Raw genomic sequence first — 21,579 nt, 5'->3', positions numbered from 1 at the left:
CACCCCAGATGGTTGAAGAAGTTTGGCATGAATCCCCAAATCTTAAGGACTTTTACAGGGGCACAATTGAGAACATCCTGTCTGGCTGTATCACTGCCTGGTAAGGAAACTGTACTTCTCTTTATCATAGGACTCTGCAGAGAGTGGTGCGGACAGCCCAGCACATCTGTGGGTGTGAAATTCCCACTATTCAGGATACTTACAGTGACAGGTGTGTAAAAAGGGCCCGAAAGATCATTGGAGACCCAAGTCACCCCAACTACATACTCTTCCAGCTGCTAGCATCCGGGAAACGGTACTGCAGCATAATAGCCAGGACCAACAGGTTCCGGGAGAGCTTCTTCCACCAGGCTATCAGACTGATTAATTCACACTGACACAATTGTATTTCTATGCTATATTGACTGTTCTGCTGTCCATACTATTTATTACAAATTACTATAAATTGCACATTGCACATTCAGACGGAGATGTAACGTAAAGATTTTTTTACTTCTCATGTATGTGAAGGATGTAAGAAGTCAATTTAATTTCACAATTCAATTTAATTCAAATTTTTCTTTAAGAATATAACTTCAGCATTAATTAATATTTGAGGAGGAGGTGGAAATTAAAGAGTTCTGAAAAAAAAAGTGCAGCTAAAATAAATTTATAAAGGTTAATGGTCAGTGCTTCAAAATTAACTTCTCACCTTAAGTGTTTACTAAACTCCAGTAGGATCACTAAATTATGATTTAAAAATGATAAAAAAAAATAGAAGTTACAATTGAAGCTGTACCACCAGAAATTATTCTTTAAGAAGTAATAAATTATTCAACATACATCATAAATGTTTGCTGAGAGATTCGCAAAACAAATATGTGGCAGACTAAAATGGAAAAGGTTTACATAGTTTTATCATGTTCACATTACGTTTTTAACTGAATCACAATACAGTAGTTATTGCTGCACTGATTTCTAGAGTTCTAGATCACTGATCTCTACCTATTAATTCAAATCCTATCCAACATTTAGGGAAGTTAATGATGAAGAGATAATTAAAAATCATTTCTGTTATTGTTACCTATCAAAAAGTTGTTCAGATTTTTCATAAGAAGTCAGAAAAGACTCTGGTTCTTTATTTGTGCAATTATTTTTTATGTGAACAATGAATGGATCATGTGTTATCCATTATGGAGATCTGGATATACTGCAATCTGCAGCTTTGGTAATAAAATTGTTTTGTAAACATGTTCCACATTAGGGAAAAATTGCAGAGCATCCTTGTTGCTGCAGGATAAATCTGGAATGTGAATATAGTTTACCTATAGTTATAAAATTGCTCAACAGTAATAATAGCCATGAAAATACTTTATTGTAAAAAAAAGCCCTATCTGGTTTGTGTACAGCTATCAGGAGTGGCAGTCTCTGTTCTAATTAACTTACTGTATGTGTGGATTCTAGGCTCACCAGTGTGGTTGTCTTTTTACGGCTCTTTAAATCAAGAGCAATTTGGAATGAACAGTTAATGCTGCTATTGCCACTGAAATTTACATCCCAAGTATGAATAAAACTGTCACATTGTTATCATTATTTTACAAACGTTTGTATAAATCACACACAAACACACACACACACACTTGCTGAACTACATAACATTGTAAAAATTTATTTACCGTATTGCATTTCAAGAGATTTAAAAGTACCTGGCTGGTATCTACTGGCTTGGGGATGAAGGAGGCCTGGGAAAGATGACCTGGAGTTCCTATTAAATCTCGAACACCATTATGATCTCTTTTGTATTCTTTAATTGGCTCTAATCTCATCTTTTCCTTTGGCAGTAGTGCTTCATAGCAGGGTGCATATCCAGGAGGAGGCAAAAATCTAAAATCTCCATGCTGACCACCAATCAAAAAACGTACTCTTGAAAGAAAAAGAAAGTAAGTTAAACTGCAATGCAGTCTCTCAAATTTAACCAGCCATATGTAATTCCTTTCATCGGTGCTAAAGAAAAAAATCATGCTGGGGTCTGGCCCAATGCTTTCTTCTTCCCATCTCATCATCCTTTCTGCCCTCTCATTTTGGTCACAGGTACGTAGAGTCACTATAAGTGTGCAGTATGCTTGCTGTTGGCGCCATTATTCCCTCCATAACTACATACATGGTCTGGCTACCTAGCTAACACAGGCCCTTCCTGGTAGAACCCTGCACTGCGTGCGATTGAAGCAGAATCAGGGTAATCGCTATGGCCTGAAGAAGGTTGTGAAAGTGACAGAACATAACAAATTGATTCTTTGCTTTCTCTTTGTGAAGAGTAGAACTGCTGGACTGAGAGAATATCAGTTTTTCAACTGCTGCCATGGTGCCTTTTTGACCATCCCCTGATTCTCATTGACCTTGCAATCAACACGGCATTTTGGATTAGGGCTCATGCCCAATGATTTTCCTTAACCTCTCCTCCAGTAAAGTGGGACAGTCTGTACAGTAATTCAGTACTGCATGTGCCATCTGTACGTGCCACGGAAATTAGAGGAGATGCAATAAGATAGCATCTTACTTTCTCTTGAACTGCATACTTCCCCACATGCCACCAAAAGAAAATACCTGTATATATACATGACAGTAAGCAGTTCAAATGCAACTTGCCTTTAAAATTGTGTATCCACTGACATTGTTTTACAGTACATAGAGACTATTAAAAACTGCAGTCATATTGTTCACTTAATTTTAAAGTAAGAAGATAAACATCTTCAATCTGAGAGAATCAGGAATGTGATACATAAATGATTTTTGAATGTATTTTTAGTGGTGCTACATGAAGAAATCAGGATACTCTGTACTAACTTAAACATTTCTCCAATTCTACCACATAACACTCAGTTTGAAAATTGTATAAGTATAAACTTTGAAGTGGATATTTGCTGGGCCTGGACATTGCACAATTTATCTACTTACAAACAATTTACTTTATATCCTTAAGTTTCAAAGGATTGACTAAAACAGAGCAATATCAGAGTCAAAATGAAATATCATGGCGTGGAAGAGACAATAAACTTACTTGGCACCTGCAGAAAAGCTGACCACCGGGAAGAACAGGCCATCGGTGTTGAAACTCTCAAACATTCCTTGTACTGGTTGTCCATTGATGCGGAAGGAAATGCTAGGTACACCTAAATCCAGGCAACAACTAACTACGTCATCGGAGTTCAGTATGTGTTGATTTGGTGATGCTACAGCCCTGGCCACTCGACCTATCAGATGGGAAAATAAACAACGCTCATGTCAAAGTATTGAGAATGGAGTATCAGCAACTTTTATCTTGTCGACATGAACATGTAATTTTCATTAGAGTTGGGCTGAGAGCAATGGATTAAGGAAGATTAAGTGCAGTCTTGTACTATTTACATTTATAAGACAAAGAACAGTACAACATACGAATAGGTCCTTCAGTCTTTCATTTCTGCACCAGTCATAATGCCATTCTAACAAATCCCATTTGCCTGCACATGGTGTATATCCTGGCATTCCCAGTCTGTTCTGTCTAAATGCTTCTTAAACATTGCTTTTGTACCTTGTTCGACCAATTCCCCTGGCAGTGCATTCTGGGCACCTTTCTGTCTGTCTGTCTATCTGTCGCTCTCTCTCTCTCTCTCGCTCTCTCTCTCTGTAAAAAATCCCCCCTCCCATATCTCATTTAAACTCTGGAAAAAACATTCCAAAGTTAGTTGTCCAACCGCTGCTTGTAACTGATCCACTCCAATTTAGAAAGGCAAACAGATTCTCGCCCTCCCCCACGTGAACTTAATCGAACTGTTTCCCTAAGGGGCTGCAGAACTCAAGAGAGTGGTGGGTGCTGGAATGCACTGCTTGGATTGGTGGTAGAAGTGGATCCATTAGTGATTTCTGAGTGCCATTTAGATAGGCAAATGGATGTGAGGGAAATGGAAGAATATGTACATTATGCAGGCAGAAGGGATTAGTTGTTAATTTGATTACTCATTTAATTGGTTCGGCACAACATTGTGGGTTGAAAGGTCAGTTGCTGTGTTGTACTCCTCTATGTTCTATAAGTCTCAGGTGGTTGTGAGTCAGCTTATCGAGATATATATGTAAGGGGTTTCTTCTTTTATGTTACTGCAAAGGCTAACAAAATGGCTTCTTTGTTATGTTATAATTAAAATGGTTTTTCTGTAATAATAACTGCGATGTAAGGAGTCCTCTCTCTCACTCTGCTTGTTTGGGTTATATTATTGATAAGAGAGCAAACGAATCAATTGGGATAGATGTTATTCTTTCTTGTGTGTCTGTAAGCTATTGTTTCACGGGGTTTTGGTGCAGAAGGCGGATGGGGACTGAGTGAGGAGTTGCAATGCCTTAAGCTGGGTGATAGGACGGACACCAAGCGGGAGCCCGAGGCCCAGGGTCTTCGTCGAGGAGAGGAGACGAAGACAGACTCATGTGGAGCGTCTGGTTGACCACCGTAGTTGGTCCCAGGCGGCGGGTCGAGGGGGTCGGAGGGGATCGAATGGTGGAAAGAGGACCCCGTCACTTGAGCTCCAACGGTTGTGCACGAAATGGTTGAACTTTGATAAGTTTGGCACCTTTTATATTTTATCTCTATTAATTACATAGTTCCAGTAAGATCTATAAAGTGTAATCATTTAATCGCATATGGTGTATTGTCTGCGATTTGGCAGGGTGGGGTACATCGCACAGCATCCACACAAACTTGATTACCCAGTTTGGCGGGGCCGAAGGCTGCTCCCCCTAGACAAGGGGTCTACATGTAGGACACCTGGCTAAGTGGTGCTTCAACAACAACCTCTCATTCAACTAAGGAGGTGGTTGTTGAATTCAGCAAGGGTTAAGAGGGTGACGGTGTGCCAGTGTACACTGGGGACCAACAATGGGGAGGGTCAGCACCTTTAAATTCATGGGTGTTAACTTATCAGATAACCTGTCCTTGGCCTAACACATAGGTGCAATCTGGATGGCATGCCAGCGTCTTTGTTTCTCAGGAGGTTGAGGGGGTTTGGCTTGTCACTGGACACTCTAACAAACTTCCATAAGTGTATTGTTGGAAGTACCTTGAATGGTTGCATCATGGTTTGGTAGGGCAATTTGGAAGCACAGGAATGCAAAAGACTTCAGAGAGTAGTGGAGTCTGCCCACATCCCTCCCCACCATCAGTAGTATCTACAAGTGATGCTGTCTCAGAAAGGCAGTTGAGTAGGGGAAAGCTGATGGGAATGTGTGAGAAATAAAACAGAGTTAGTGTAGTATCAGTTAAATGGGTGCTTATTGTCAAAATGGACTCTCTGGGCCAAAGAGTCAGAGTCAGAGTCAGTCTCTGTCTCTCTCTCTCCCCCCCCCCAAAGAACACCTGCTCTGAGGAAAAGTCATGAGGATAAAATATTGAATGTCTTTCCCTTCCACAGGTGCAGCCTGATGAGTGTTTCCAGCATTTTCTGTTATCTCAGATTTCCAGTATCTGTAATTTTATTTAAGCCAGTTGTTCTAAATTGTTTTCATGTTGTCAAAGCAGAATAATACAGCTCATGTGTCAGCCAGACTTCCAATAGTGTTTCACTGCACATGTCTTTTGAGAGCAACAAACCAATGCTCTCTGGCAACCATTAACATTTCTTAGCAGAGCTCTCAGGCCATTTGAAACTTGTTTCTCATCTTGCACTTACTCCACTGAATTCTAAGGAGAGTGTGCAAGTCAACAACCTCTTCTGCGTATGCCCCTCTGATTTAGGAAGAGCAATAATAATTATTTGGAAGAAACAGCAGTAATCAAGTAAATATAAAAGTGTGAGATATAGTAGTTATTAACACAAGTGACAATCACTCCTCATGAACTATTTCATATGGAATTACCAGCAGTAATCAAACAGACAATATCACCTGCAAAGACCACAGGCTAAATGCTTACAGCAAGGAGCATTCTAAGGAATAAGACTTGGAAACAAACATTACATGAAACACACAAATTGCTGGGGGAACTCAGCAGGCCAGGCAGCATCGTATGAAGGGGAACAAACAGTCGATGTTTCAAGCCAAGACCCTTCATTGGGGGCCAATAGCCTGAGTAAGGTGGTGGGGGGGGGGGGGTGGTGAAGCAGTATAAGCTGGAAAATGATAGGTGACACTAAGTGAGGAGCATGGTGGGTGGGGACGGGTATAAAGTAAGAAACTGGGAGGTGATAGGCAGAAAAGGTAAAGGGCTAAAGAAGAAGGAGGTGTTGCTCCTCCAACCAAAACCAGCCGAGGACGAACACTTCATAATCTGGCAACATACATCAAAGTTGCTGGTGAACGCAGCAGGCCAGGCAGCATCTATAGGAAGAAGCGCAGTCGACGTTTCAGGCCTAGACCCTTCGTCAGGACTAACTGCCTCATAATCTGTCTGGGTAGCCTCCAAAATTATGGTATAAACATCAATTCCCTTAACTTTCAGCCATTACTGATGCTTCTCTTTGCCCACTCCCCATTCCCCATTCTGGTTACCCTTTCACCCCTTCTCCTCACCTGCCCATCATCTCCCTCTGATTACCCACCTCCTTCTCTTTTTTCATGGTCAAATGTCACCTCCTACTAGATTTCTTCTTCACCCCTTTACCTCTTCCAACTATCACCTCCAAGCTTCTTACTTTGCACCCCACTCTCCTGGTCTTACCTATCACCTGCCAGCTTGTACTTGTACACTCCCTCCTCCTTCTTATTCTGGCATTTCCAGACTTGGTGAGGGATGTTAGCCAAAATGTCAACAGTTTATTCCCCTCCACTGATGCTGCCTATAGCCTGACTTGGTGAGTTCTTCCAGTATTGTGTGTGTGTTACTGTGGATTTCCAGCATCTGCAAAATCTTTGTGGTTTAGATTATCATGAAACATTTTTGGATGCATTAGTCATTTGTACGAACAACAGAACCATGTTAATTGGCCGACATGGAAACACTCAACAGCAGAAAGTTCTGGACTAGCTCGTTTGCCATTTAGCACAACAAACATGATCAAAGGCATACTTTTCTGTCAGTCAATATTCAGAATATTCATGCCTCAGTATATTGTTTAAAGAGGGTTTGTTTTGGTTGTCTAATACAGATATTTGAATATTTAGTGATACTCTTATCATTTAAGATGTGGTCCCCTTGCAAAAATACGTAATTCAATTGAACCACTTTTCTACAAACTAAACTACTGAAGTTAACTCTAGTATAACTTTTGCGCTGTATTTAATCATCTGCCGTTACGTTTGTGCTTAAAATTCATAAAACATCAATATACTTCGTGTTCTGGGAGATTATCCTACCATATCACCTCTGCATGTTTGCTTTTTGTTCTAAATGAAAACCAATTGCATGTGTAGCTCTGGTCCCCATGTGACTCATCCAAAGTCAAAATAATAAAATTCCCTGTGATGGGCAATTTTGAAAAGGGAAGAATTCTACGACATTCCTTTTCTAGATTTCAGCCACCTCCTGGACAAGATGAAGTTTGTGATTCCCTCTGGCTTTGTAAATAAGGGACCAATATTCCTTTGCATAATTTCCAAACATGTTGCAAATTACACTTATGTACAAAGAATTTATCAAACACAAAGTACAGAAGAAAGGTATCAAAGACATTAATGTTTATTAAAAAATCTGAATACAATGATCACAACTGAATTATGAATTAATAATTTTTACTAAAATGCAAAATAGAATGAAATAATAGAAATTATGATAATTAAATTATTATTTAGCTCGATATCACTGTGCAGCTACCAACCTGACCATAAATGAAGTCCGTCAAATCCATAAGAATAAAGATCATCTCCCACTCCATTTCCTCCCCATCCTTCTCCACCTCCAGGATAGGGAGCGTAACCCTTCGCAGATGCCCAGCCAACACGCAGGTGAATAGGATCTGGAGTTAAAAAGTGATTGATCTGATCGACAACCAGCTCATAATACCATTTCTTGTACTGTGCTGATCCTTCACTCGTTCCCAAGAATATGTTGGGCCTTATGCTGCAAAACATATAAACAGGCACTTTAGAATGACAAACAGTACTGCATTTGGTTAAAGGATTTTTACAATCTGATGTAGAATATGCAAATTTAAACTACAAATTTGATCTTCTGTCCAAGATTTTATTTAAGGCACATTTCAAAAAGGCCAGCGTTTATCTCTGACTTATTTCTGAATTATCATGGGGAAATGTTAACCTAGTATGTCCAATGGAAATAGGGTGGCCTGGTGATTGGATACATATTCCTCTCAGCAACTAAGAGCTCCACAGAGTTCTGGAAATGGTACAACCTTGGAATTTCACCTTGATCTTCCCTTTTAATGCAGAAAGGAAGGAGATCTGTTCACAGTCTGACTATTCTCCAATCAGAAGAAAAACTAGTATGATCTAAGTTAATATCTGTCTCAGTTATGTCATCTGAATTAATTCTGGGAAAATACTGTACCTTTTTTTCATTTATTTAAAATTTAGGTTCTTCATTTTTTCCTTAGCTCAAATCACTGAAATATGACACTTACTGCAGAGAAATATAGATTGAAAACAAGCAATCCAGTGGTAGATTCAGAAAGATGTTGCAAAAATTGACACAAACATGATAGGATTCACTAGTCCTCACTAAAGCCAAATATCCAAGCCATAAGGCAAACAGATTGAATATGCATAAAATGTCTATTTTGCATTGGTACACACCATGGAGTGAAAACAACATTGTGAAAAATTCTAGGTCTGTTATTATTCAAACTCATCTATGAAGTTGAATGCTCCTGGTAAGTGGAAAAGTACAAACAAAATTATATGCATTATTTCCTTTTTTAAAATAGAAATGTCTACATTACCTTGTTACCCTGTTAACTATGCGAGTTTGCAGAAGTAAATCACGATGAGGGAGCAGATTGTCACATATCAGATTCTGATTAGCTCGTATAGCAACACCATTGCACACACAAAGAGAGCACAGCACGTCCAGCACCTAGGCAGAGCAATGCATGACATGATCTGAATAGTATGGAATAGAACGTAGAAGAGTTACACATTCCAAATAACTATCACCGTATTGTTCCGGATGAGCAATTTCCAACTTGCCCCAGGAAGTGAGGTGGTGGGTTTTCAGGTTTAAGATTCAAATATGCCTTGGGTTTCTCTTGTAACGTGAGGCACCAACCAGCATCAGCATCCTCTGTATCTAACTTCTCTCCACTCCACCGCGCTGAATATCAAGGGCTTGACTTGCATTTCATTAGGGAAATGCATTTGGGTTACATTACCTTAGTAAGCAGAGAAGGCCTTGAGCCATGCATATTTCCAATTAATGGTTCTAGCAGAGCATTTTCGTCAAGTTGTATCATCTGCTTTAATGAATCTGCCTCAAACACTGTTCATTCTACTGCAATGCTTTGCTAGGATAGTCAAAATTTAGGCTACAAGTAAAAATGCAGTAGTTTCAAAGTGATTGCATTATGAGTGCAGTCTAGGATTCAAGGTCAGACTCACAGCTGTGGCTACATCTATCACATCAAAACCCAGGATCTCTATAGAGTCAGACATGTTGATTGTTCTATACAATTACAGAAAAGCGATTGCCTGCCTGGAAGATTCACTTTCCCTGATAACAAGGGGTGAACAACATTGGTGGTACAAGTTCTACAGAGTGAGTATAGGGTATTAGGTAAGAAGGATCTCAAGGGTAATGATCTTCATATTAATCCTAGTGTCATGTGCTAGTAGGGTCAGAAATAGAAAGATAGGCCAGAAAATTGGTGGCTGAGGAGCTGGTGTAGCGGGCTGAGATTCAAGTTCTGGAACCACTGTGATCACTTCTGGGGTAGAGGCAACCTGTACAAGAGGGACAGGTTGCACTTGAACCAGAGAGGGACCAATATCCTTGCAGGGAATTTGCTAGTGTACATGGGAAAGTTTACACTGGCTGGGCTGAGGGAGGATTTTGAGCAGAAACAAATCCGGGGAATAGTTTAAAAACCAAGATAGTCAGAAACACAGTGTAGACAGGGAAAGGAATACTTGATTAAACTGCATTTATTTCAATGCACAAGATTTAACAGGTAAAGTATAGACTGGCTCTGGAAACCGCGATGGTGCTGGACCCTCACTAATCCGGCACCACTGGGACCTGAGGAGTGCCGGATTAGTGAAAATGCCGAATCACAGAAGGATCACATTAAGCGTAATCAGTGCCGGATTATCGAAGGAACCGGATTACAGGTAGTTGGATTAGTGAAGGTGGACCTGTAGCAGTATTTAGAGATGACATTCTTAGGGTAAGGCCATATGGGTAGACCTAGAACTAAGTGGGGCTATATTACAGATACCCCTAATAAATAGCAGAAACTTAAAGAGCAGGAGTGTAGAGAAATTGCTCGTAGTTTTAAGAATGAAGTTGTACTACTGGAATATTTTAAGTTCCCCGATATTAACTGGGCCACCCAGAGTATTAATGACCCAAATGGAGTGGAATTTATGTTCAGGGAAGTTTCCTGTGTCAATATATATAGGGACCAGTCGGGACAGTGTAATACTGAACCTTCTCTTGGAGAATGAGGTGACTGAAGTGACGGTTAGGGAGCACTTTGGCCTTAGTGACCATAATTCCATTATTTTTAAGATATTGATGGAAAAGGATAGATCAGGTCTACAGGTTAGGGTCCTAAACTGCAATGGGGCTAAATTTGTGGTCAATTGGATGAGCCTGTTTGAAGAGAAAGGAATAAATAGCCGGTGGGAGGCTTTCAAGAATGTGATACCAAGTGTCCAGGAGCAGCACGTTCCTGTTAGGTGAAGGGTAAACTTGGTAGGTTTAGTGAACCTTGCACGAGATATTGAGGAAAAGAAGAAAGAATACATTAAGTTTAGAAATGAGAAGATCTGCAGATGCTGGAAATCCAAGCAACACACACAAAATGCTAGGGGAACTCTGCAGTCCGGGCAGCATCTGTGGAAAAGAGTAAACAGTCAATGTTTCGGGGTGAGACCGTTCATCAGGATAGTGGTGGGCAAGTTTAAGCAAAATACTGATAAGTTGTGTATTTATGTTAAGAATAAAAGGATGGATAGGGAGAGAGCAGGTCTCGTTGGAGATCAGCAGGGCTACCTACAGTATGTCTTGCGCTGCATGAGGTGGTTGGGACTTTTTAATGAATAGTTCTCTTTGACATTTACTCAGAGCAAAATCATGGATGTTCAAAGGGAAACAAGCGGTAATGTTTTGGAGAACATTCGTATTCCCAGGCAGGAAGTATTTGAAACCGTACAGCACATTAAGGTAGGTAAATATTCAGGGCCTGAGCGAATGCATCTTCAGACTTTATGGGAGGCTGGAGGAGAAATTGCAGATGCCCTTGAGAAGATACTTGCATTATTGTTAGTTACTAGTGAAGTTCCTAAATAACTTCAAGAAGGACTTCAAGAAGGTCCCTCATGGTAGACTGATCTGGTGGTTGAGCTTCATGGAACCTGGGGAGAACTAGTGATGTGGATTCTAAATTGGCTCTGAGGCAGGAAATAGAGGGTGGTGGTGGGAGGTTTTTCATAGAATCAAGGCCAGTGAATAGTGGAGTGCCACAGGAGTCAGTGTTGGGACCCTTGTTATTCATTATTTGTATAAATAATTTGGTTGCAAATCCACAAGGTTTGATCAGAAAATTTTCAGATGGTGTGAAATTAGCAGGTCTTTTTGAATTGAACTGAATTGACTTTATTTCTTACATCCTTCACATACACAAGGAGTAAAAATCTTTACATTACATCTCCATTTGAGTGTGCAATGTGCAAATTATAATAATTTGTAATAAATAGTATGTACAGTAAGATATAAAACAGAACAATCGATATAGCTTAGCAATACAATTGTGTCCGTGTGAATTTATCAGTCTGGTGGCCTGGTGGAAGAAGCTGTCCTGGAGTCTGTTGGTCCTGGCTTTAATGCTGTGGTATCATTTCCTGGCAGCAGCTTGTGATTGCAGAGAAGATTATTACAGAATACAGAGAGATCTTATGCTTTTGGGAAGTGAGCCAAAGAGTGGAAAATGTATTTCATTAACGATCAGTATGTGATGATGCATTTTGGAGAGACAATCCGTTGAAGAATAGACTATGAATGATAGGGCACTGGGGAGTATAATGGAACAGAAGGACTTAAGAGTACAAGTACATAGTTCATTGAATGCATCAATACAGGTTAGACAGGGTAGTATAAAAGACATTTAACATGCGGCCTTCATCAGACAGGGCACTGAGTATAGTAGTTGGAACACGATGTTGCAATCACATAAGTCATTGGTGAGGCCACACTTGGTGTTTTATTGGCACTTTGGCCATCCTGTTATAGGAAAGACATGGTTAAATTGAAAGAAATTGTAGAAAAGATCAACGAGGTTGTTGCCAGGGCTAGGGAGCCCGAGATACCGGGAGAGGTTGACCAGGAGAACAAAAGATGACTTTACAGAGGATTATAATAGACAATAGAAAATAGGTGCAGGAGTAGGCCATTTGGCCCTTTGAGCCAGCACCGCCATTCACTGTGATCATGGCTGATCATCCACAATCAGTATCCAGTTCCTGCCTTATCCCCAAAACCTTTGATTCCGCTATCTTTAAGAGCTCTATCCATCTCTTTCTTTTAAACATCCAGCGACTTGGCCTCCACTGCCTTCTGGGGCAGAGCATTCCACATATCCACCACTCTCTGGATGAAAAAGTTTTTCCTCAACTCCATTCTAAATGGCCTACCCCTTATTCTTAAACTGTGGCTTCTGGTTCTGGACTCACCCATCAGCGGGAACATGCTTCCTGCCTCCACTGTGTCCAATCCCTTAATAATCTTATATGTTTTAATCAGATCCCCTCTCATCCTTCTAAATTCCAGTGTATGCAAGCCCAGTCATTCCAATCTTTCAACATATGACAGTCCCGCCATCCCGGGAATTAACCTTGTGAACCTACGCTGCACTCCTTCAATAGCAAGAATGTCCTTCCTCAAATTTGGAGACCAAAACTGCACACAATACTCCAGGTGTGGTCTCACCAGGGCCTTGTACAGCTGCAGAAGGACCTCCTTGCTCTTATACACAATTCCCCTTGTTATGAATGCCAGCATGCCATTAGCTTTCTTCGCTGCCTGCTGTACCTGCATGCTTGCTTTCAGTGATTGATCTTGTTGAGCTTCCCCTTTTCCTAACGTGACTCCATTTAGATAATAATCTGCCTTCCTGTTCTTACCACCAAAGTGGATAACCTCACATTTATCCACATTAAACTGCAACTGTCATGCATCCGCCCACTTACCCAGCCTGTCCAAGTTACCCTGCATTCTCATAACATCCTCCTCACATTTCACACTGCCACCCAGCTTTGTGTCATCTGCAAATTTGCTAATGTTACTTTTAATCCCTTCATCTAAATCATTAAATAGCTGCGGTCCCAGCACCGAGCTTTGCAGTACCCCACTAATCACTGCCTGCCATTCCGAGAAGGACCCATTAATCCCTACTCTTTGTTTCCTGTCAGCCAGCCAATTTTCAATCCCTGTCAGTACTCTGCCCCCAATACTATGTGCCCTAATTTTGCCCACTAATCTCCTATGTGGGACTTTATCAAAGGCTTTCTGGAAGTCCAGGTACACTACATCCACTGGCTCTCCCTTGTCCATTTTCATAGTTTCATAGATTATAAAATCATGTGGGCCATAGATAAAGTAGATATTAGCTGTCTTTTCTGCAGGGTAGAGGAAATCAAAACTGGGTGATGGGGTAAGATTTAAAAGGGATCTGAGGGGTATGTTTTTCACACAGAAGGTGGTGGGTATATGGAACAAGCTGCCAGGGAAGTTGTATTATAATAGTATAATATAAGAAATACTTGGACAGGTATTTGCAGAGGCTGGGCTTGGAGGATTAGAGGCTGAACACAGGAAATTGGGACTAGATGGATGTGCACCATGCCTCAGCATGGATTTATTAGGCTGAGTGCCTGATTGTTCTATAACTCTATGTCCTTGGCAGATGAAGCCAACTCCATCACAGACTCTTGCATTTCAATTTAATTTTCAAATTACTTCAGTTTTTTAAATTAATTATTTATAATGTAATTTGCCATTTTCTACTGAGATTCCATATAGGTTTCTGAGTGAAATAGTGACACAATCTTCAATCAACTCGAACTAGTAGAAAATAATTGCGTTTATCCATTGTTAATTGAACTGATTTGTACACACCTTGTGGTTGCGTCCATGTTTATCCAGTAATGAAATGATGGATTTGATGTGGCATTCTTTGATTACATTGAGTGCTTCTGGGCTTTCAATCAAGATGCAATGCAGCACTTCCAGGATACCTGGTCAAAGTATTGAGTTGAAAATGTACAAGATGATCAGATACAAATATCTGAATTAAATAAATACCATTTTTGAATTGTGAAAGCTATTTATTAAATAACAGTGCTAAATGTCTATTCATTGGGATTTGCTATCTGAGGAAAAAAGTTCAAACAAATTGTAATGCTTTTTCATGTATTTACAAATATTCAACTGAACCATCAGCTGAAATAGACCAGGTTTTTCTCAGATGATGCTGTACTTCAGATGGTATCTCCAAAATAACTGCATCCCCTGAAGATCCAGAGGACTGACTATCTGACATGCAGAGAAACAAGTTTTACACTTGCAGGAACCACACAATATCTGCAGGACCCCAAGTAGTTTATCCTATGCACACAGTATTTGAATGATTTCATCACCATTTATATGGCATGCATTGGGCTAGGAATACAAGTATCTCTAGTCATTTTAGAGTACACTGTTTACCAAGTGGGGACTTTGAACGTTTAGATCCAGCAGTGCAGATATAGAGATGCACAGAAGTTCATATTACCTTGGGAAGACTCAAATCTCAACTCAATCAAACCTGTAGCCCACTTGTCATGCTCCCATGTCAGTGTCATATGATGATGAAGCTCAAGGCAAACAGATCAAGTTTCCACAACATTAGAGAACCAGAGGAATGTCAGAATGGGGTGTAAACTGAGGAAATGCAAAGCTGAAGGGAGATAGAGACTGATGAATAATGATGAGGAGAGTTGGAGACTATGGAATGAAAGCTCTGGGATAATTAGGTGCAAAGAATGAATTCTTAGGGAGTGTAAGAAAACTTTCCACATCAGAACTTTACCAGGAATGTGACAGAAATCATAAATAGGAAAGAGAAAATGGAGAAAAGTAAATTGGAACCTTTGTGAATAAGGATAATGAGGATTGTGGGCTATCAAGGCAAATAACTGGGGGAGAAAAGAAGTAAGGAATGGAAGCCTAATCAGGGGCCACGTGATTAGGCATCACAAGGTCAGAACATGAAATGATCAATATTCTGGGAATGCCTTCAACTATAATTGGCAACCTCTTCTAACTTCCACTGAGAAAGATGTAGAGGATGAAAGTGCAATGCCAATACCTGAACCACCGACGTGCTCTGGTGAAGTGGGGTGGGGGGAGCAGGGATGGAGTAAGATCTGTTAAGGCTCTTTTTCTCACAACCTTACCGGAAAAAGCTGGAGTAAGATAATAGAGTTTATTTATCATTAAAATAACTGTTCTGGATGTAACCAGGTGACCATTGAATATCATTTTTTTTATTGTTAAAGTGCACTTATGTATATGCTCTGGTAATGCCAAAATAGCTACCTGTGCCTTTAAGAGAAACCGGTGATGTCATTATGCACGGGTAGAACAGAGCAAAGAGTTGCCATGTTCTACGGAAACAACGTTCGAGTGCCCTTCCCAGGTTTGGTGAGGAAAGGTGAATAATATTTGATAATATCCATGTAAATTCATTTATATTTGTTCGTAAATCTAGAATACTGTATCAGTAATTTGACATGTTTTACACATGGATGCTTTAGATTTTCTTGGCTGAAATTGATCAACTCTGGAATGTCGTGGATGTGCAAATTTCCTTATCAGCCTACTAGGTTAGTCTTTTATTAGTAATTCAACTACAAGGCAATATATTGTAAAAGTTTATTTTTGTCTTTCTTTTTTGTTTCATGACTGAATGTGAATGAGAATGTATTAATCTCTGTTCACATAGCATGAGCGATGAAAACTCGTTTCAGGGTGTAGCTTAAATGTGTTTGGAAGTTAAGCACGTGTCTACCAAAGTGAGTGTATGTCTTGGTTAAGATGAAATGTATTTATTCATATTTTTGGTGTTGTGTATAAAGGTACAAGGTTGGTGAGATTCCAATTTTTTTCTATTTTTTTAAAAGAGTTACCAACATTTTCATTCATTTTATCAGAATACAATAGGTTTTGAATTTACACCCAAACAGAAAGCTTCATTACCTGATGAAGATTCCAGTCTGTCTAATTTACTGATCAACCAGTCTAAGTTTTTCGAAAACATGGCACAGTTACTTCGGTTACCACGTATGAGAGCAGCTGGAGGGAGGAAGATAAAGAATTGGATCCAAAAGCTTCAAATCCTCAAAAGAAACTTCCTCTTAAACAACAACAATAAATTATACAGGAGATAAACATTCATTCCACCCATTTGCTTCATGCACTGCAAGGCAAAATATGATTGTATTATAATTATATTTTAAATAATAGCATGGGTACCTTTCATTTCAACAATTTTTGTAATAGCTGTACTGAGAATTATTTAGTAGCAATATTCTTCTAAGGACTAGTCCCTTTTGTTCTGATGCAACATCCTGCAGCTGGTAGCTTCCCAACTGCCACTGACCATCCTATACCATTGCCCCCTTTAAAAAGAGGTCGCTGCTCCTGACTTATTCTGGTGATCACATCCCATTTTCTTTCATTCTAATTCATCTAGCCCTCTTCTAGCATAACTTCTGCTCAATGTTCCCTTTTCTATTTAGACTTCTGTACCTGAAGTACATTTCAAGCAGTGAGTTCTAAATTTTGTTTGTCTGCTCCATAAAGACATTTCACACAAGTCCCCAATCGGATATCTTAATATCTGCATCTCCATTCTCCAGTTTATATTTACGGCCATACATATCAGGTCTTTGCCCTTTTGACTTCTAGAAAAGTTAGACCCGACATGTTTAGTCCCTCACTGGGTACAACCTCTTGTAAGGATTTTCCAACATCCTCTTCCAGGCATTTAGATACCCTGAATGCTCTCAGTAAGCTATTCTGGGGTGCCAAGTTGTTCCCAATTCTAAACTCCATGGGAGAAAAAGAAAGTGTTCAAATTCCTACAGTCGTCAGCATGTGGCTTAGCAGGTTCAATTATTGCAGCCAGTTCTTAAAGGGGCATACACCAATACCAACAGCTTTCCTTCAGACACAGAGGCTTTTTGCCATTGAGTGCATAGACACTGCAATAATTTGCAGGTATGGGTGATAAAAATGGTGAGTCCTCCCAAGGAGTCAGTAGGATCTGGATAGGTCTGTAAGGAACACTGCCCTTAGGGAATAAGATCTTTATTTGCTAAGTCGCAGAGACCCTACAGCCATATGTCTAGTAAGAGGTTCAAAAGATGTTGTTGCAAGGACATAAACGTTGACTCCTTCGGAAAGCTTACAGCAGAGGCAATCCACACTGTAAGCTACCAACTCTCCCACGTTGAAGAGTATGGAATTAGCATTACCTCCTGAATGCAGAGGTGAGCAGACCTTAGGAGAAGAAGCCTGAAATAATCCTCAGAACAGGAAGCTGAGAGCTCCCATAACCTGAGCCGTATAGAAAAATCGGTCAAACTGCACTTGAGATTGAGGCTGATCACAGATTTCAGTGAAGACAAGCAATGCAACTTGAGTGTTGGTACTTTAAGTGGTTTCAGAAGAAACAAAGTTTGTCTTTTCTCTGAGAATATATATTTAAAAAACTATTGAAAAACATAAGGTTGAAAACCTTAGTGCAGACAAATATTGTGTGTTGTACTACTCAAGATGCTACTTGGGGGAAGTTTTACATCAGCAATGAAAGTCTGTCTTGAGAAATGAGGAAATGAATTTTCCAACTGGTACAGACTCTGAAGGAGATAGGTCAAGATGGTTCTACTCCAGATTAAGCCAGTCTTCAAAAGCACAGTACTGTCCTTTTTTGCAGATTTAAGTTCATGAATTTTGAATCCCAGTTATATTAAGTATTTTTGAGAAAAGGTGTACAAAATTAATGGAACCTATCTCCCCACTAAGGGCCGTTGGCATTCCTGAAAGACTATTAAAGGCAAGTTTTCATTTCTTCTGAGACTAATGAAACAAATTCACAACTCCCATTCATCCTTCATCCACAGGCCTCATATACCAGAAACATGCAATCATGAAACTTTACCTAGTAGTTCATAAAGCAAATTCAAAATATCTTTCCATGCTGCTCCAACCTCTTCACCAGCAAGCTCCGAAAAATGTGCTGCACTGTGGTACGCGTTTAGCCGGTCAATGCAATTCAGGACCAATTTCAGCATTGTCTGATGTAATTGAAAGATGGAAGAAGACAACCAAGAAATAACAGAAGTGAATGTGTGATTATTTTTCTCACATTGTGAAAGCTATTTCTAATATCTGAGTAAAATCCACACGACATTATGCATAATAATTACATTCTTTCCGCAAAATAGTTGATCAATAACATATTGCCACTCAAGAGGGGAATAATTATACCACTAATGTCAATATTTAAGACTATTATAATTCTATTGTAGAGGGAGCATCTTTTCAGATATTTTCTGCAGTTTAAGTATGTTGTGCAACTGATCTTGAAAACTCTACACATTGGAAGTGATTACAATAAGGGGAAATATTGTTATTTCCCTTTCCATAGTAATTATATGCACTCACTAAAAGACTCTCTTTGCCTATGTACAAAGAAAGAAAAATGGAATGATTAGCTTTATCTGTCACGTGTACGTCAAAATATTGAAACATAGAGCAAAATGTGTCCTTTGTATCAACAAAGGACACATTTGCCTGCCTGCCTGCCTCTGTGTCATAGCCTGAAGCATTACAGACCAACTTAAAAGTACAATTTTGAACAAGCAGAATTCCACCATCTAGTTGTGTCTTTCATGTATAATAGAAATGTTGTTGCTTTTTATATCACATCTACTACACGTCTTTCTTCAATAAATGAGCAGGTGGTAGTAACACTATTTTGTCACCTTTATTAGAAAATGTGTGCAATGTTGCATCATTCTGAGTTCTTGGAGCCTTAATAGTGTCTTGTTACTTCTCTATAAAACCATGTGCTTGCACTCTTCAACCCACATATACCTCTTCATGTTACACAAAAGTACTTCGGCTTCATTTCAACTTTGATGTGATCACTCCAGCACACCTCGTAAAAATTGACAATTTCCCTCTTTAGTAAGCATAGCCATCAAAATGCCATACTGATTATAGGTCAATGGTTTATTCTGAGTAAAATTTGATTCATAGTGCCTTGGAAAACTTTGAGATGACAGATCATAAACGAGCTTAATGTAAGAATACAGTCCCTTAATAGTTTTGACTATCCTGGTTAATTTTGAGTGAGCATATATATGAGAACATTCCAAGTGTGTGAACATATTTGTCCCAGTTAGATCTTGCAATGTTGGTACTGAACAGCTTAATTTACTATGATCTTGTAATCATTACTCTTTTATCTCCTTTTGGTATCGTAATCACTGTGGTCCAATTCCTTTCATTCCTCTTGACCACAACGTCTATTCTCTGAACCAGTATGTCAGGTTAATACCATTGACCTATGTCATGAAATTTGTTGTTTTGTGGCAGTATAGTACAACACATAACAATACAATAAATTATAGTAAAAACATTTAAAAATTATATTAAATAAGTAATGCAAAAGAGACCAAAAGTAATGAGGTAGCTTTCATGGGCTGGTTCATTTTTGGTTCAGAATGGGATGGAGCTGTTCTTCAAATGTTGAACGTGTGGTTTCAGGTTCCAGTAGCTTTTCTCTGATGGTAGTAATAAGAAGAGAGCACGTCCTGGATGAAGGCAGCCCTTTAATGATGGAAGCTGCTTTTGTTTGAAGGTGTCCTCGATGCTGGGGAGAATAGTATCGATGATGAAGTTGGCTGAGTCTGCAATGCTTTGCAACTTTTTCTGACACTGTGCAGTGGTGCCTTCACTCCAGACAGTGATGCAACCAATTGGAATGCTCTTCACAGTACGTCTATAGAAATTTTATAGCCTTTGGCGACTTACCAAGTCTCCTCAAACTCATGATGAAATATAACCATTGCGCTCCCTTTGTAATTGCATCAATATGTTGGGCCGAGGATAGGTCTTCAGCAATGTTGACACACAGGACCTTAAACTTCTCAATCTTTTCACTGCTGATCCCTCAATGAGGACTGGTGATTGTTTCCTTGACAACCCCTTCCCGTGTTTCACAATCTTATTGACGTTGAGTGCAAGGTTGTTGTTGCAATACCACTCAACCAACTGATTTATCTTACTCCCGTACACCTCCTCATCAATATTTGAGATCCTGACAACAACAGCTATGCCATCGGCAAATTTATGGATGCTGTTTGAGCTGTGCCTAGCTGCACAGGAGTGGTTGTAGAGAAAGTTGAGCAGTGAGCTAAGCACACAACTGGTGTTGACTGTCAGCAAGGAGGAGGAGGAGGAGGAGACGTATTTCTGATGTGCACTGACTGTGGTGTCCTGGTGAGGAAGTTAAGGATCCATTTGCCAAGGGAGGTACAGAGGCCCAGGTTTTGAAGCTTATTGAGTAGTAGTAAAGGGATGGTAGTGTTGAATACTGAACAATAAACAGCAGCCTGACATAGGTATTACTATTGACCCCGTGATCTAAGGGCAAGTGGAGAGACATTGAGATAGCACCCTCTGTAGACCGATAGGCAAATTGTAGTGGGTTCATGTTCTTGCTTAGGCAGGAATTAATTCTAGCTATGACCAATCTCTCAAAGCACTTCAGCACAGCAGATGTGAGTGCAGCTGGGTGATGGTCTTTGAGGAAACTCACTCTGCTTTTCTTGGGCACCTGTATGATTGTTGTCCTTTTGAAGCAAGTGGGAACCATCAAGGGAATGGATGTGGAAGCTGTCCAGGACTACAAACACCTGGGAAATCACCTGGACTGGACTGGACTGGACTGAAAATAAAGAGGCTCTGTACAAGAAGAGACAAAACTGACTGTACTTCCTGAGGAGGCTCAGGTCATTCAACGTCTGTAGTACTAAGCTGCAGATGTTCTTTGACTCAGTGGAGGCTAGCATTCTATTCCACGGAAGCTACGAAGCATTATGGACAATCCCTCTCACCACCTCCATGACATACTGGGCAAACAGAGGGGCACCTTAAGTAATAGACTGATTCCACCAAGATACATCACTTTCGCGCTGTGACTATAAGACTTTACAACTCCTCCTTAAATATATAAGTATATGGTTTCATTGCATATCTGTATTTTGCAATATTACATTTTAATGCACACCTTGTATTTTTTTCATACTCAATGTTTACATTTGGTATTTCGAAGGATATATATCTGACTAAGCAAGCTCGCAACAATAATCTCCTTCAGGATACATAAAGTTTTAATGTATTTTAAGCTCCAGCCA

The 21,579-nt window shown here is 39.8% G+C and overlaps 1 protein-coding gene across 9 annotated transcripts in view; it reads right to left on the bottom strand.

Moving 5' to 3' along the window:
• The window catches only part of ryr3 (ryanodine receptor 3), a 380,840-nt gene that overhangs the window by 262,007 nt on the left and 97,254 nt on the right, over positions 1 to 21,579 (bottom strand). For all 9 annotated transcript variants that reach the window (XM_063051027.1, XM_063051036.1, XM_063051064.1 and 6 more), the window contains 7 exons: positions 18,315 to 18,450; positions 16,349 to 16,444; positions 14,228 to 14,346; positions 8,838 to 8,971; positions 7,758 to 7,999; positions 3,038 to 3,230; positions 1,686 to 1,902 (listed from right to left, as the gene is read on the bottom strand). In XM_063051027.1, the coding sequence (XP_062907097.1) occupies positions 1,686 to 1,902; positions 3,038 to 3,230; positions 7,758 to 7,999; positions 8,838 to 8,971; positions 14,228 to 14,346; positions 16,349 to 16,444; positions 18,315 to 18,450 (1,137 nt within the window). The remainder of the gene's footprint in view (positions 1 to 1,685; positions 1,903 to 3,037; positions 3,231 to 7,757; positions 8,000 to 8,837; positions 8,972 to 14,227; positions 14,347 to 16,348; positions 16,445 to 18,314; positions 18,451 to 21,579) is intronic.

Source organism: Mobula hypostoma, chromosome 1 (genome assembly GCF_963921235.1).
Source record: "Mobula hypostoma chromosome 1, sMobHyp1.1, whole genome shotgun sequence".
Classification (NCBI taxonomy): Eukaryota; Metazoa; Chordata; class Chondrichthyes; order Myliobatiformes; family Myliobatidae; genus Mobula; species Mobula hypostoma.
This window is presented reverse-complemented; position numbering and strand designations above follow the sequence as displayed.